Below are 17,089 nucleotides of genomic sequence, written 5' to 3'. Positions count from 1 at the left end.
TCCATTTAATGCCTTCCCTTACATCTCGACTACTATTTGGGGGACCTGTAAACAATTCCCACCAATGTCTTCTGCCCCTTTGAGTTTTGTACCTCCATCCATACAGATTCTACATCAAGATTTTCTCAGCCAATATCCTTCCTCATTTTAAATAAAAACCGAAAGAACTGCGGATGCTGGAAATCAGCAACAAAAACAGAAAAGCTGGAAAAGCTCAGCAGATCTGGCAGCATCTGTGGAGAGAAATCAGAGTTAATGGTTCAGGTTCAGTGACCCTTCCTCTTGAGACCATTAGACCCTTTGGTTCTGAGGAAGGGTCACTGGACCTGAAACGTTAACTCTGATTTCTCTGCATGGATGCTGCCAGACCTACCAGAGTTCTTCCAGTAAGTTCTGTTTTTGATCATTCCTCATTATTCAATTATTATTCCTTCACTAACAATGCTAACCCACCTTGTCTCCTTATATTTCTGTCTTTCCTAAGTATTAAATACCCAGTGGATGTTCAGTTCCCATCCTTGGTCACCTTGCAGTCATGTTTCTGTAATTGCAGCTGCATCAGAACAGTGTATATCCATTGCCCTTGTTTGAGGAGTAAAAGGAAAGCTCACCCACCTCTATCCTGGGAGGGCAATCTTTTGTTATTTCTTTCTCTCTCTCTCTCTCTCTGTCTGTCTAGTTTACCTCCAGACATCTCTAGTTCCCACCAGACTTGGCTATTCTGACACACTCAAGGCTGCCTCCCACATTCCACCTTCCATAAAGTTGAGGTCATCCAAAGCTCTTGTTTTTCTGCAAGCTTCCTCACATGAAGCCCCATTCACCCATCAGCCCTGTGCTCACTGACTTAGACTACCTCCTGGACAAAACAACATAAAATCATACAGCACGGAAACAGACCCTTCGGTCCAACCAGTTCATGCCAACCATTTTCCTGAACTAAACTAGTCCCACCTGCCTGTGTTTGGCCCATATCCCTCCAAACCTTTCCAGTTCATGTATCTGTCCAAATTTCTGTTAAACATTGTAACTGTACCTGCATCCACCGCTTCCTCTGGCAGGTCATTCCACACTCGAACTACTCTCTGTGTAAAAAACGTTGCCCCTCATGTCCTTTTAAAAATTTCTTCATCTCGCACCTTAAAAACATGCCCCCGAGTCTTGAAAACCCCACCCTAGGGAAACGACACCTGCCATTCACCTTATCTATACCCCTCATGATTTTTATAAACCTCCATAAGGTCACCCCTCAACCTCCTACATTGCAGTGAAAAATGTCCCAGCCTATCCAGCCTCTCTTTATAACTAATACATTCCATTCCCAGCAACATCCTAGTAGATCTCTTCTGAACCCTCTCCAGCTTAATAATATCCTTCCTGCAGCAAGGAGACCAGAACTGCACACAGTGCTCCAGAAGAGGCCTCACCAACGTCCTGTACAACCTCAACATAGTGTCCCAATTCCTATACTCAAAGGTCTGAGCATTGAAGGCAAGCATGTTAAACACCTTCTTAACCACCCTGTCTATATGTGACGCAAACTGCAAATAATTATGTGCCTGCACCCCTAGATCTCTTTGTTCTACAGAACTACCCAAGGCCCTACTTTTAATTGTATAAATCCTGCCCTTGTTTGTTTTACCAAAATGCAATACCTCCCATTTATCCAAATCAAACTCCATCTGACACTCTTCAGCCCATTAATTGATCATCATCTTGTGTAAACTTTCATCCTTGTTTCCAAATCCCTCCATGGGATTACCCCTCCTTATTTCTGTAAGCTCCTCTAGCCCCACGATGATGGCGCAGTAGTATTGTCAATGGAGTAGTAATCCAGAGGTCAGGCTAATTCTCTGAGGGCATGGGTTCAAATCTCACCATGGCAGCTGGTGAGAAATTTAAAATCAGTTTAACAAATCTGGAACTGTCTGACTGAAAGCAACAGTGAGGTTGTCATGATTCCTCATGATCAAGCTTCGCTGATGCCCCTTTAGGGATTGAGATCTGCCTTGCTTACGTTGGTCTGGCCTACACATGGCTCCAGACCCATAGCACTGTGACTGAGTCTTAACTGCACTCTGAAATGATTCACGGAGCTAATCAGTTCGAGTGCACTTAGGGGATTGGCAACAATGCCAATGACACTCACTCCCCATGAGAGGATAAAGGAAAACAGATGCTCTTTAAGTGTTCAGCGTGGACAAGACTGGCTGAATGGCCCTCTTCTGTACTATATCATTGCTGTGGTTCCTTGCATGCGCCCCTCTAACTCTGGCCTTTTGGGAATTCCGGGTTTTAATCCCTGCCACTAGCGGTTCTGTTGTCAACTGCTCTGTTCTGAAGATCCTTTACAATCTCTCTTTGTCTGTCTCCGCATTCCTTAAAGTTCCGTCCTTGACCAAGTGTTTGGTCACTCGGCCCAAAAGCCGCTTTATGTTATTTGGTGTCAAATTTTGCTTCGTGATGCTCCTGCGAAGCATTGCGCGATGTTTTTAATTGTGTTCAAGATGCTACTTAAATTCAAGTTGTTGTTGGGCATGTGTCAGTGACGGGGGGGAGTGTGTCAGTGACGGTGATGGTGTGTGAGCGTTTTAACTATCCCCCCATCCCACCTTAGCCCAAGCCGACGCGGGGCCGGATGCGAATCCATTCGCTGGAGAATGTAGACAAGGCGCTTCAGTTTCTGAAGGAGCAGCGCGTTCACCTGGAGAATGTGGGCTCACATGACATCGTCGATGGAAACCACCGGCTCACTCTTGGCCTCATCTGGACCATTATTCTCCGTTTCCAGGTAACAGCTGCCGGGAAGGTGATTGGATTGGACGGGCAGTCCTTGACCAAGGACCAGCCCGGGGTGTCCCAGTTGGTGCCTGCTGTCTTGGGGGGAATGGTCACCATTGCCTCACGTTAGAGGCAGGAGGGTGACGGACAGAGAATTGGGAGTAAGAGGGAGAAGTGAAAGGGTAAGAGAGGCTTTCAGCGGGTTGGGGAGGGTTAGTCAGTAGTTGTGCTGTCTGTGACAGAGAGGAGGGTGTTTGAGGAGGAGGAAGAGGGCGGATAAAGGCAGGGACTGAGTGTTGAAGAGTTCAGTATGGGGGGAGGTGTTGTTCAGGAGAGGTTTTGAGTTGGAGGAGGGGCTGGAGGTTGGAATGGGGAGAAGCTGAGGGTCAGAGTAGGATGGAGTGATTTGGAGGAGAGGGTCTCAGAGTGGAGAACGGTCTCGGGTATAGGGCTGTCTCTTTTTGTTTGATTAGCAAATTGGGTGATCGGGGAGCTCAGAGCGGGCTGAGGGCTGGATTCTCCTGGCGGCCATCTTGGTCTTTCAGGCTCTTTTGTTGGTGTCTCTGCTTCAGATTCAGGTGATTAAAATCAACACAGAAGACAACCGAGAGACTCGCTCGGCCAAAGACGCTCTCCTGCTGTGGTGTCAGATGAAGACAGCAGGGTGAGTGATTGTACTGAGGAGCAGGGTCAGAGAGCATGGGCTGGTGGTCAGAGTTAATGCCTGGGTGGGGGCGGGTCAGAGTGCAGACCGACCTCTAAATTTTCATTTAGTACAGGGCTGGTATCAGCCAGCACAGCAGTAATCAACTGCTCACTATCAGCCTTATTGTCATCGTGTAAGATCCTGGGGGAGTTTGTTGGAATGGGTGCTAAGAGGATATTTCACTGACAGATTTCAGTACACAGTGCTGCAGAAATGACTGTTCGTTGTCTTTGAGGGACCCATGTAAAAAAAATGACCCATTGAAAACAGGAAAGGGAAAACTTAACGAAAATTTATTGATTGACAATAATGCACTCCAGCCCCCGCCTCGCCTGCTGCCCCTCAGTCTGTGGAAACCCTCAAACGAGGCAGTGGAAAAGGGCACTCCCCCTCTGGAGACAAGTGGACTTGGACAGATGGAGAAATGTTCTCTCCTTACGCACTCTCGGCGAGAGCAGTGAGAACAAGCAAACCATTTTTGAAGAGGCGCATTCCCGTTACTGCAACGTAATCAAGATCTTTAATGGGATTTAAGCTATAATGTCCTTCCCAGTGCCAACAATGCACTCTAACTCCCTCTGTGATGCCCATGGGTCAGGTGGCACAAGCTGTCCCTCTCCAAGGGGACCCAGGCATGGACAGGAGAAGGGAATGACCCCCTTCCCCTGATGCACACTGCCTGGAACTGTTAGGTCTCCCTTTGAGCACATGCTCAAGGTACTTAATCAGTCAGTGCCCTCCACCTTTGTGGTGTTGCCAATCTCGATTTAAATGTTTCCTTGGTTGAGATCATTCGAATGCAAAGTTTTGGTTTTCACATGGAGGCATTTCTAACCAATTTGTTCAGCGATGTTATGGCGCATCTCTGGAGCGGGTGGGACTTGAACCCAGGCCTCTTGGACAAGAGGTATGGACATTACCGCCATGCCAGAGGGATTCTCCATTTCCACCCACTCCCTTCACTGGTGTATTCTAAGTAGTACGATTGACTGCCTCTGCCATGCCTATTCCTTTCCCAGATCTGCATCAGCTGTTACTGCTCTCCCAGTACCTGCTCAAGCCACAGAGTTCTTGCTTTTCACTTCAACATTCACTGGTCAGAGTGAGGGGATTATTATAGTGTCTCCCCTCCTGAGCAGTACAAGCTGTGTGGATTACACCGCCAGTTTCTTTAAATTAAAAGTAGGCTTATTGACAGATTGCTTTGTTACAAATGTGTACTTCCTCCCAAACCAAAACACTGTGCGGCAGAAATGTCTCTTCATAGTTTTCGAGAAACATATGAAAAATAAGTGACCCATTAAAAGCAGAAAATTTGATACCCAGCAGAAACAGGGTAATAGAGCAGGTGGTGCAGATACAAGACCCAGAGAAGTCACTAAATGTCTCTGTTTGACTCAGGTATCCCGGTGTGAATGTGCAGAACTTCACCAGCAGCTGGAGTGACGGGCTTGCGTTTAATGCTCTCATCCACAAACACAGGTACACACCTTTGCTTTAGGGACAGGCTCCCGGGAGTTGGGGACAGGATTCAGGGCTGGCAGCTGCTGGGATTAGGTGTCTTGTGTATCACATTCAGTTCTGGTCGCCACATTACAGGAAGGATGTGGAGGCTTTGGAGAGGGTGCAGAAGAGGTTTACCAGGATGTTGCCTGGATTAGAGGGTATGAGCTATAAGGGGAGGCTAGAAAAACTCGGTTTGTTTTCTCTGGAGCGGCAGAGGCTGAGGGGAGACTTGATAGATGTTTACAAAATTATGAGATGCAAAGATAGGGTTGACAATCAGAATCTTTTTCCCAGAGTTGGAATGTCTAATACAAGGGGGCATGCATTTAAGGTGAGAGGGGAAAAGTCCAACGGAGATGTGAGGGACAAGTTTTTTACACAGAGAGTGGTGGGTTTCTGGAACATGTTGCCAGGGGTGATGGTTGGGGCAGATATGTTAAGGGCTTTTAAGGGACTTTTAGATAAACACATGACTATGTAAGGAATGGTAGGATATGGGCCATGGGCAGGCAGAAGGGATTGGCTTTATTTGGCGTCATTGTGGGCTGAAGGGCCCGTACCTGTGCTGTACTGTTCCATGTTCTATGTCTTGGTCACCAGCTCGGAGTCAGCAACCAGTCTCATGTGGCACCAGTATCCCACAGTCCCTCACTGGCAGGTTCCACAGTTGTTTCCAAGCCTGGGAATGGGACTGCGGTGGGATCAGGTGTTGAAAGTGAAAGCAAAAGACTGTGGATGATCCAAATTTGAAACAGAAAGTGCTGGAGAAACTCAGCAGGTCGTGCAGAGAGAAACAGAGTTAATATTTCGAGTCCGGCATGACTTTTTTTTTCAGAAGTGAAAGGGCTCGGAAGGTTGGTATTTTTTACACTTTTGGTGAGGAACAAATGTGGCAGATGATGTCGAGGTTCAGTCCAAAAGGTGAAAGGAGCTGTTTATGGCTGTGAAACAGACAAAGATGTAAAATGGGTGTAATTTAAAGTGTGAAAGGATGAGATTACATCCTGTCTATGAAGATCAAAGTAAACAATCCATGGGTGGTAAGTGGGGGGCTGGGGAGAGAAGGCAAGAGAATGTTTTGTAAGGTAGTGGCACAGAGAGGGTTAATGTTGGAGCCTGTGCTCAATCTGCTGATGGTGTGGAGTGAAAAGCTATATTCACAGATCTCCTCACTGTGTTCCTAACAACATCTAACTTATTGGGTTCCAGCGCAGAGGTGAACACCAGAGCCCAATAACCAGGGACCAGGGCCCACTGAGTTTGGTATGGTTTTGCTGGTTTTGAGGTCCTCTGTGTTAGGAGTGAAGGGGACAGAGCTGATCGTCTGGCTGACGAACAGACCTCATGCCCGTGATGGCTGTTCCTGTAACTTGCGAATGTAGACATTTCAAACAAACTGTCTCAACATGGAATGATGCACTATTGAAGCAGATGGGACTTGAGCCCAGGCCTTCTGGCTCAGAGGTACGGACACTACCTCTGTACCTTAAGAGCCCTTAACATATGAATGTACTGTGGATCTGATTGCTATCATGCAATAAAGAGTATCTTGTTTAAGATAAGAGCCCTTTCTTGCTGAGATTCACTCATAAATCTCTATCACTGTAAACCAAACCAGCCCCTAGGCCCAAGCAAGGAAAGGGTTTAGCCCTTTTTAGCCAATGTTCACCCCACTATCTTTCTCTCTCCCTTGGTATTCACAAATGAGAAGGACATGGTGGGTGGTGAGTTTCGGGAGGAGTGTGTTGATATTCTGGGGCATATCGATATAAAAAAGATGTTGGGTGTTTATAAAAAGCATTAAGATTCAACAAGTCACTGGGACCTGATAGCAGCTATCTCAGAATGCTGAGGGAGCCAGGTGAGAAAATTGCTGGGGCCTTGTGTGAAATCATTGCATCTTCTTTGGTCACAGGAGCGATCCCAGAGGACTGGAGAATAGCCAATGTTGTTCCTTTGTTTAAGAAGGGCAACAAGGATAATCTGGGAAATTGCAGGCCAGTGAGCCTTATATCAGTGGTAGGGAAATTATTGGAGAAGATTCTTAGGGATAGGATTTACTCACATTTGGAAAAATATGGACTTATTAGTGATAGATAGCATTGTTCTGTATGGTGAAGGCTGTGATTCATAAACTTGATTGAGCTTTTAGGAAGTGACAATGATGATTGATGAGGGGAGGGTGGTAGATGTTGTCTATATGGACTTCAGCAAGGCCTTTGACAAGGTTCCTCATGGCAGGCTGATGCAAAAAGTGAAGTCACAAGGGTTCCATGGTGAGCTGGTAAGATGGATACAGAACTGGCTTAGTCATAGAAGACAAGAGAGTAGCAATGGAAGGGTGTTTTTCTGACTGAAAATCTGTGGCCAGTGATGTTTTGCAGGGATGAGTGCTGTGACCACTGATGTTTGTAATATATATAAATGATTTGGAGGAGAATATAGGTAGCCTGATTAGTAGGTTTGCAGATTACACAGGATTGTGGAAGTGAGGAGGATTGACAGAGGATACAGTAGGATATAGATAGGCTGGAGACTTGGGCGGAGAAATTGTAGATGGTATTTAATCCAGACAAATGCGAGGTGATGTATTTTGGAAGGTCTAATGCAGGAGGGAAGTATATAGTAAATGGGAGAACCCTTAGTACCATCAACATACACTGGGATCTAGGTGTACAGGTCCACAGTTCCCTGAAAGTGGTAACACAAGTGGATAAGATGGTCAAGAAGGTATTTGGCATGCTTGCCTTCATCAGTCGGGGCACAGAGTATAAAAATTGTAAGTCATGTTGCAGCAATATAGAACTTTAGTTAGGCCATATTTGGAATATTATGTTCAGTTCTGGTTGCCAGACCATCAGAAGGATGTGAAGCCTTTAGAGAGGGGACAGAAATACCAGCATGTTGCCTGGTTTGGAGACTATTAGCTATGAGGAGAGACTGAACAAACTCAGTTTGTTTTCATTTGAACATTGGAGGCTGAGGGACGACCTGATAGAAGTTTACAAAATCATGAACAGTATGGATAGAATGGATAGTTGGAGTCTTTTTTCCTGGGGTGGAAATGTCAATGTTTAGGGGTCATAGGTTTAAGGTAAAAGGGGAAAGTTTAAAGGAGATGTGAGAGGCAGGTTTTTTACACAGAGGGTGGCAAGTGCCTGGAATGCACTGCCAGAGAAGGTGTTGGAGGCAGATACAAATAGAAATGTTTAAAAGGCATCTTCACAGAAAAATGAATAGGCAGGGAATAAAGAGACATGGTCAGTGTAAAGGCAAAATGTTAAAAAGGCATCATGTATTAGGTCAGTCTCAGTGGGCTGAAGGGCCTGTTCCTGTGCTGTACTACTCTTTGTTTGTTTTTGTTCTTTCTTCTGTTTCTCCACTTCCCACTCTCTCCTTTAGCCTTCCTACTTTCTCTGCCCCCTCTTCCCTTCTCCCTACCTTTCTTTCCCTCTGTCTAGTTTTCCCCCTCTCTACTTTCCCATCTGTCTCTCTATTAACCAGCATGCGGGTGAGCGGACCTCGGGACGCTGGGAAATGTGCAATGGATCAGGCCTGACCGGCCTGGCATTGAGAATGGCACAGGAGTGGTATGGTACTCAGATTGACAGCCCCATTTACAGCAGAGTTTTGTATCTCTCTGGGGAAGGCTGGGTGGGTCATATCTCCTCAGGGGTCACAGGGCATTTCCCCTCAGATGTCATAGTTAATGTCTCCACAAGGGCCAAGGTTAATGTTTCAGGATTTCAACAGCTGTTAATTTCATTTTATTTCTCACAATATTGGGCATTGTTAGCAAGCCCAGCCTTTATTGCCTGTCCCTAGTTGCTTCTGAGAAGGTGGTGATGAGCTGCCTTCTTGAACTGCTGCAGTCCTCCTGCTGTAGGCTGATTCGCAATGCCCTGAGGGAGGGAATTCCAGGATTTTGACCTGGTGACACTGAAGGAATGGTGATATATTTCCAAGTTGGGATGGTGAGTGGCTTGGAGGGGAACTTGTAGATGGTGGTGTTCCCATGTATCTGCTGCCCTTGTCCTTCTAGATGGAAGTGCTTGTGGGTTTGGAAGGACCTGTCTAAGGATCTTTGGTGAATTTCTGCAGGGCATCTTGTAGATGGTACACACTGCTGCTACTGAGCGTTGGTGGTGGAGGGAGTGAAGGTTGAAGGTGGTGGATGGTGTGTCAGTCAAATGGGTATCATTGTCCTGGCCTGGAAGGTACTGTTGAAGGGACACATGGTGATGTGAGCTCACTAAGAAACATGTGAGTCAGGAGTATCATAGAGAGAGACTTTGGCCAGCTGCTGACCCCACGCCCTCCAGCAGACCAATGCCCCTGCCCTGTCCTGGGGAAATATGATGAACTACTGGACCAATATATGGCCAAAGTGACCACAAGCCAGAGCCAAGGTCACTCAAAGGGCTCGGTGTTTTGCCCCTTGTGTTGTAATAATTTGGATATTTGCCTTTTTTCAGGAGTGACCTCATTGACTTTGCCAAACTGCAGAAATCCAACACAACCTTTAACCTCCAGCAGGCGTTTAATGTGGCCGAGCAGCAGCTGGGCGTGGCCAAGCTTCTGGACCCTGAAGGTAGGACCATGAGCCTCTCAGTGCCAGAGGGCACCCTGGGACATGTACCCTGCCAGTGCCTGGTTTCAGCCCATGGGCAATTGGCACCACATGGGGTTGTATTTACTCCATTTGATGTTACACGGCAGAGCCCCTGACTGTGCAGTGACCATCAAGGCTATGACTGATGTACACAACCTCATTCCTGTCCTGGAGGTGATTGGGGACGGTGTAGAGGGAGCTTTATCCTGTGTCTAACCCTGTGCTGTCCCTGTCCTGGGAAGTGTTTGATGGGGACAATGTACAGAGTTGTTCCTGGTTTCTGTAACATTGGTGCATACTGACCAGGCTCACCTCTGCATTTCTGATGGTGGAAATGTTGAACTGTTCTACCAGATGTGAACATGGAGAATCCCGACGAGAAGTCCATTATCACCTACGTGGTCTCCTATTACCATTACTTCTCCAAAATGAAGGCTCTTGCTGTGGAGGGAAAGCGGATTGGAAAGGTAAGAGATGACTTTGCAATAAAAGAATGCAGGCCAAAGGGTCTTTTCCTGAATCTTTATTTTTCTCCATTCGTATCTTACGATGTGGCCCTATTGGCTAGGCCAGCATTTATTTTCCATCCCTAATTGTCCAGAGGGGAGAGTAGGTCTGGAGTCATGTGTAGGTCAGACCAGGTAAGCATGGCAGATTTCCCTCCCTGAACGACATCAGTGACCCAGGTGGGCGTGTGTGGCCCCTCACTGTATCTCATGATGTCTCTCTGTTTGTCACTGTATCTCTATGTGGTACCTTGCTATCTCATTGTCTGTCATTGTACCCCATGCCTGTATCCTACTGCCTGTCCCGCACTGTCCCCCACTGTGCATCGCTGTCTCTCACTGTCCCTCACTGTCTCCCGCTGTCCCTCACTGTCTCCCGCTGTCCCTCGCTGTCTCCCGCTGTCCCTCGCTGTCTCCCACTGTGCCTCGCTGTCCCTCGCTGTCTCCCACTGTGCCCCGCTGTCCCTCGCTGTCTCCCACTGTCCCTCGCTGTCTCCCATTGTCCCTCGCTGTCTCCCACTGTGCCTCGCTGTCTCCCACTGTCCCTCACTGTCTCTCACTGTTACCCATTGTCTCCCATTATCCCTCACTATCTTTGACTGTCTCTCACTGTCTTGTAGAATCATAGAAACCCTCCTTCCTGGAAGCAAGCCATTCAACCCATTGAGTCCACATCGACTCTCAGAAGAGCATCCCATCCAGTCCCAACTCCCCACTCTATCCCTGTAACCCTGTCTTTCCCCAGGTGGCTCACCCACTTAGTCTGCACATCCCTGGACACTATGGACAATTTAACATGACCAGTCCACCTAACCTGCATGTCTTTGGACTGTGGGAGGAAACCCACGCAGACATGGGGAGAATGTGCAAAATCTACCTCTGCATATCTCTCATTGTCCCTCTGCCTATCTATCTAATCCCACACTGTCCCTGTCCTGGAAGTGTTTGGGGACAATGTAGAAAACTGAGCTGCTCCTTCTAACCAGCTCACCTTTACACTCAGCTGTCCCCACATCCTCCTAACATCTGCTTTTGGAGTCGGTGAGCCTGATTTCATCCTGCAGCTCCCCCACTCTGGTGGAAATTTCATGATTGTATATTCTTTTTAGCTCAAATCCGGGCCCCTATCTCTGTCTGTCTCTGTCTTTCGACCTCTGTTTGTTGTACCCTCCATCAAGTACGTCCTTCTGTCTCGCGCTCTCTCTCTCTCTCTCTCTCTCTCTCTCTTTCTCTCTCTCTCTTTCTTTGACAGGTCCTGGACAAAGCTCTGGAGATTGAACAGATTATCACGAGATATGAGACATTGGCATCTGAGTTGCTCGCATGGATTGAGCAAACTATCGCTCTGATCAGCAATCAACGATTTGCAAACTCATTAACTGGCGTTCAACAGCAACTGCAAGCCTTCACCAACTACTGCACTGTGGAGAAACCTTTGAAGTAGGCATTGAGTGTGAGGCGAATACACTCACTGGGTATCATCATAGGCACAGGCGATCTGACTCTGTGTGCAGAGTATACCTGTTAGTGTAAATAGAGAAAATGTTTCTTTATTTGCTCATGGGAGATGGCTGATATTGGCTGGAATACCCATCTATTGCCCGTCCCTAGTTACCCCCCGAGAAGATGGTGGGGAGCTGACTTCTTGAACCGCTGCAGTCCACATGCTGTAGATAGACCCCCAATGCCCTTAGGGAGGGAATTCCAGGATTTTGACCCAGCGACAGCAGAAAGAATGGTGATATATTTCCAAGTCAGGGTGGTGAGTGGCTTGGAAGGGAACTTGGAAGTGGCAGTGTTCTCATGTATCTGCTGCCCTTGTCCTTCCAGGGGTAGAGATCATGAGTTTGGAAGATACTGTCAGAGGAGCCTTGGTGAATGTCTACAGTGCATCTTGTAGATGGTACACACTGTTGCAACTGAGAGTGTTGGCGGTGGAGGGATTGGAGGTGCTGTGAGGCAGCAGCGCTAAGCACTAAGCCATTGTGTTGCTCTTTAAAACTCTCATTCCCTGCCCTAGATAATGGACAGGCTTTGTGGAGTCTGGAGGTAAGTTACTCACCACAGTATTCCTTGTCTCTGACCTGCCTTGTAGCCACTATATTTATATGGATGGTCCAGTTCAATTTCTGGTCAATGGTAATCCCCAGCATGTTGATAATAAGGAATTTATTATGATCCCAACTGATGGTAATATTGGACCAATCACATCCCAGAGTGAAACCCAGCTTGGTGAGTTATAAGTTTTACTTCCAGCTTTGTTTACTGTGGGGCTGAATCACTGAGCATATTCACAAGAGGCTACCCATGTACTTTTAACAAAGAACGTAAAAGTATATTACACAATACCACACCTGTATTAGACAATACCACAATCATTTGAAATGATGTAATTACAAGTATCAGAGAGAAAGATCAGACCTTTTACCCCAACAGCAACTCCATAGACATCCAAATCTTGGTGAATAGTCAACTGTGCCTCCATGCTAAAGCGCTTTGTTTAGCTATCATGGCCAAAATCAGTTCCTTTTCTGCAAATCTGTATTTTCATCCGTACTGTTTTCTTTGGTTAAAGTTCCTTCCCAAGCTCACTTATTAATTATCATGGAGTTCCTTAACCTCATGAAAGTAGCCTTGGAGAGTGTGTTCATCTCTAGCACCTCCTACTGCTGTGGCTAACTCTGAACTTTTTTGTCAACCCTGACAGCTTGAACAGCTTGTAACAGTTCCGTTGCTGTTAGGGACCTTTTCTCTTTTGATCAACAGCTTTTTCTGAATGAACTTGTTTTTCCTTTCTCTCTCGCTGGGTTGTAAAACTCAAGTCAGCAAACACCTTAGCAATTATCTGCCCCAGTGGTTTTCTGCCCATTTGTCAAAATCACGTGCTCTCTTGAAAGTGCTGCTTTTTTTTGGTTTATTGTTCAAATTGCTGACCCTGATGGAACCAAAACTAAAACTCATTTTTACTCCAATGTAGAACCTCAGTCTCCAAATAATAATCACATATTCTGAGGTTTCATCCCAGATGCAGTGACCCTAATGGATTTGAATGCCAAGGGATAAATTCTGTCTTGTTGAAGCTGGGCATCGCCTGGCACTAAAACAGAAATTACTGGAGGAACTCAGCATGCCTGGCAGCATCGTTGGCAAGAAGGCAGAGTTACTGTTTTCCAGTCCAGTAGCCCTTCTTAAGTGGGGCAGCACGGTGGCTCAGTGGTTAGCACTGCTGCCTCACAGCGGCAGGGACCTGGGTTCAGTTCCACCTTTGGGTGACTGTCTGTGTGGAGTCTGCACATTCTCTGCATGGGTTTCCTCCGAGTGCTCCCACAGTCCAGATATGTGCAAGATAGGTGGATTGGCCATGCTAAATTGCCCATAGTGTCCAGGGATGTGTAGGCTAGGTGGGTTAGCCCTGGGGAATTCAGGATTACAGGGATAGGCTAGAGGGGTGTGGTCTAGCTGGGATGCTGTTTAGAGGGTGGGTGTGGACTCAATGGGCTGAATGGCCTGCTTCCACACTTAGGGATTCTATGATTCTTCAGAATCAATAGTAGTTAGGAGGAGGTGGTATTTGTGCTGAAGGTGGGGTGGGGGGGAGGTGTGAGGAAGGAGTGAGTGGAGGCATGAGAGAATGACAGTTAGGGAGGCAAAAGGATGGATGACAGAATATCAGGAGAAAGAAAAGCTGATAACGGGGACCATAAGGAGGTGAAAATGGGCTGACATGCAAGCAGATGTTAACATCTATTTTTGACAGTGTAAAGACTGTGCCAGATGTATTACTGACCCCTTAAACTATAGTTTTTTTGCTGCTATTGTTGTATGCCATCCAAACACCAGGTGACCAACATCCCTGTGCCCACTGACATTCCCTCACCCAGGCCACCAGATATTGAATTGCACTTGTGTGGTTTTTCTTAGTTGAACTCCAATGCCCAGAGCTACTTTAAACCAAACAGCAGAAGCAGCCAGCACTGAAGGTTCACACAGCTCTGCAGCTTTACTTCTCCATTTGTTTCACTTTCCACCTGGTCACTGCTGTCTCTCTCTCTCTTCCTCCTTTTTAAAGTGCCACTGTTTTGATCTTTGCTTTCCCAAAGTTCCGAAGCAATTTAACAGCTTATAAAACAGCAATTACTGCTCCTAGAATTTGAGAAAATCAGCTCCAACACTGAAAATACCTCAAAACAAAAAGGAGCTGCTCTCACAGCCATCACCTTTTCCCATCCTCCATCTTTTCCCGTCCTCCATCTTGGATTACCCAGAATCCAGTGGCAGGTGGAGTTTAATTTAGATAAATGTGAGGTGCTGCATTTTGGGAAAGGCAAATCAGGGCAGGACTTATACACTTAATGGTAAGGTCCCAGGGAGTGTTGCTGAACAAAGAGACCTTGCAGTTCAAGTTCGTGTTTCTTGAAAGTGGAGACGCAGGTAGACATGGTGGTGAAGAAGACATTTGGTATGCTTGCCTTTATTGGTCAATGCATTGAGTACAGAAGTTGAGAAGTCACGTTGCGGACATTGGTGAGGCCACTTTTGGACTACTGCGTGCAATTCTGGTCTCCCTTCTATAGGAAGGATTTTGTGAAACTTGAAAGAGTTCAGAAAAGATTTACAAGGATGTTGCCAGGGTTGGAGGGTTTGAACTACAGAGAGGCTGAATAGGCTGGGACTATTTTCCCTGGAGCATCAGAGGCTGAGGGGTGACCTTATAGTGGTATATGAAATCAGGAGGGGCATGGATAGGGTGAATGGACAAGGTCTTTTCCCCCAGGGTGAGGGAGTCCAAACCAGAGGGTATTGGTTTCAGGTGAGAGGGGAAAGATTTAAGAGGGACCTTTGGGGCAAACTTTTTACGCAGAAGATGGTGCGTATATGGAATGAGCTGCCAGAGGAAGTGGTGGAGGCTGGTACACTTACAACATTTAAAAGGCATCTAGATGGGTTTATGAATAGGAAGGGTTTAGAGGGATATGGGCCAAATTCCTTTTGAGTAGTTCTGGGTGAGATGCTGTATGGAGGAAAAACCGAAAGAACTGCAAATGCTGTAAATCAGGAACAAAAACAAAGTTGCTGGAAAAGCTCAGCAGGTCTGGCAGCATCTGTGAAGGAAAAAACAGAGTTAACATTTCGGGTCTGGTGACCCTTCCTCAGGGTCAGGTTCCTCAGGGTCACCGGATCTGAAACGTTAACTCTGTTTTTTCCTTTACAGATACTGCCAGACCTGCTGAGCTTTTCTAGCAACTTTGTTTTTGTTCATGCTCTGTGGAGGGTTGTTGTGGACTTGATGGGTCAAATGGCCTGCTTCCACATCATAGGGGTTCTATGATTCTAAATTTCACACGACAAGCTTCCACAAACAGCAATTTTAAACAATCTGTTGTTTTTAGGGAAGTTGGGGATTACTGGCAACACCTGTGTTTATTCCCCCATCCCTAATTGCCCTTGAACTGAGTTTTTAGGGCTGTTTCAGAGTCAACCCCATTGCTGTGGGCCTGGAGTCATGTGTAGGCCAGACCGGGTAAGGACAGCAGATTTCCTTCCCTAAAGGGGTATCAGTGACCCAGAAGGGGTTTTAATGATAATTGATAATGGTTGTCATCACTGGGGGTAGTTATCACACCGAGCTGTTCCTGACTGGGCCCTTGGACCTTAGTGGGCCCCACAGATTGGGCTCTGCTCTGACTCCCCTCCCTGGCCCTGGGCTGCAATGGGATTTGAACTGTGTGCCATGTGTCTTAGGTCTGAGTCTCGGGGTCACCGGTGGCGATGCTGCCCCTACTTCCCCCTCTCAATACCGCCAGGCAATTGGGAATCAGTGCGGTAACCTGGATGATCGATGGCCAATTAGTGAATGAGGTTCCAGCTGAGGTTGTGGGTTCCAATCTCTGAGACAATCTGCCTCAAAGCCAGGACTCATCTGAGGTTCTCAGCTCCTGCTTGGAACTCCGTTCCCTAGTGATTGACTGAGATGATCTGAGATTGATCTGAGATGGAGCCACTCTGCTTTGTAACCTTGCTGGAACATTTCATCCTGAGATGAACTTGGTTAACACGTGTCTGCATTGTAGCTAAGATTGTGTACTCACCTCCCTGACGTCCCCGTCTCATCTGCTGCTGAAATGCTCGCCCATTGCCTCCAGGTTATTGGACCTCACTCCTGGCTGCTCTCCCACATTGTATCCTTCATAAACCCGAGGTTGTTCAAACCTCTAGTTCCTGTGTCTAACTCACAGTGAGTTCCATTCCACAGTCACCCATGTTGACTAATGTTGGCTTCCTGTCAGGCAACACCTTCGTTTTAAAATCCCTGCCATGGTTTCTCAAACCCACCCTGTCTCTGCAGCCCCACTACTCTCTGAGACATCGGCACTTCCCGAATTCAGGACCCTCGTTGAGGGTCGCAACTTCTATTGACTGGGCCCCAAATTCTGGAACCTCTTCCCTCCTTCTCTTTGACTGTCCGACTTTTCAGTCAATCATCAAAATCTGCCTCTTTGCCAAAATGTGTCAGCTCTTTTTGTGACTGAGCGTCAGACTGTGTTTTACAGTATGGCTATCAAGTGCCTAGGGGTGTTGCATTGTGTGAAAGGTGCTACACCAATGAAAGTTGTTCTTGATTTCCATTCAGGTTTGAGGAGAAGGGCAATCTGGAGGTTCTGCTTTTCACCATCCAGAGTAAACTCCGAGCGAACAACCAAAAGCTGTACGTACCCCATGAAGGCAAACTGATCTCCGACATCAACCGGGTGAGTGATCACTGACTACATTCCCTTTACTATTTACAGGATTGACCGAGCAAGGGCTCACTGACTCGATCCCTGTTATCCACAGTAACACACGGGGTGTCCCGGTTACCCACAGTAACACACGGGGTGTCTCCGTCCCTGTTACCCACAGTAACACACGGGGTGTCCCTGTTACCCACAGTAACACACGGGGTGTCTCCGTCCCTGTTACCCACAGTAACGCACAGGG

The 17,089-nt window shown here is 47.0% G+C and overlaps 1 protein-coding gene across 1 annotated transcript; it reads left to right on the top strand.

The window, feature by feature from the left end:
• Positions 1 to 2,617: 2,617 nt before the first annotated feature.
• Positions 2,618 to 16,860, top strand: LOC125481767 (spectrin beta chain, erythrocytic-like; the record flags this gene model as incomplete). Its single annotated transcript, XM_048593671.1, has 7 exons — positions 2,618 to 2,791; positions 3,354 to 3,445; positions 4,889 to 4,969; positions 9,469 to 9,584; positions 9,960 to 10,072; positions 11,364 to 11,551; positions 16,743 to 16,860. Coding segments are annotated over 7 exons (882 nt in total), but the record flags the coding sequence as incomplete, so codon positions are not given.
• Positions 16,861 to 17,089: the final 229 nt, after the last annotated feature.

Source organism: Rhincodon typus, unplaced genomic scaffold, assembly GCF_021869965.1.
Source record: "Rhincodon typus isolate 14 unplaced genomic scaffold, sRhiTyp1.1 hic_rhity00003467, whole genome shotgun sequence".
In the NCBI taxonomy this organism is placed as follows: Eukaryota; Metazoa; Chordata; class Chondrichthyes; order Orectolobiformes; family Rhincodontidae; genus Rhincodon; species Rhincodon typus.
Note: the sequence above shows the minus strand (reverse complement) of the source record. Positions and strands in the feature narration are given on the sequence as shown.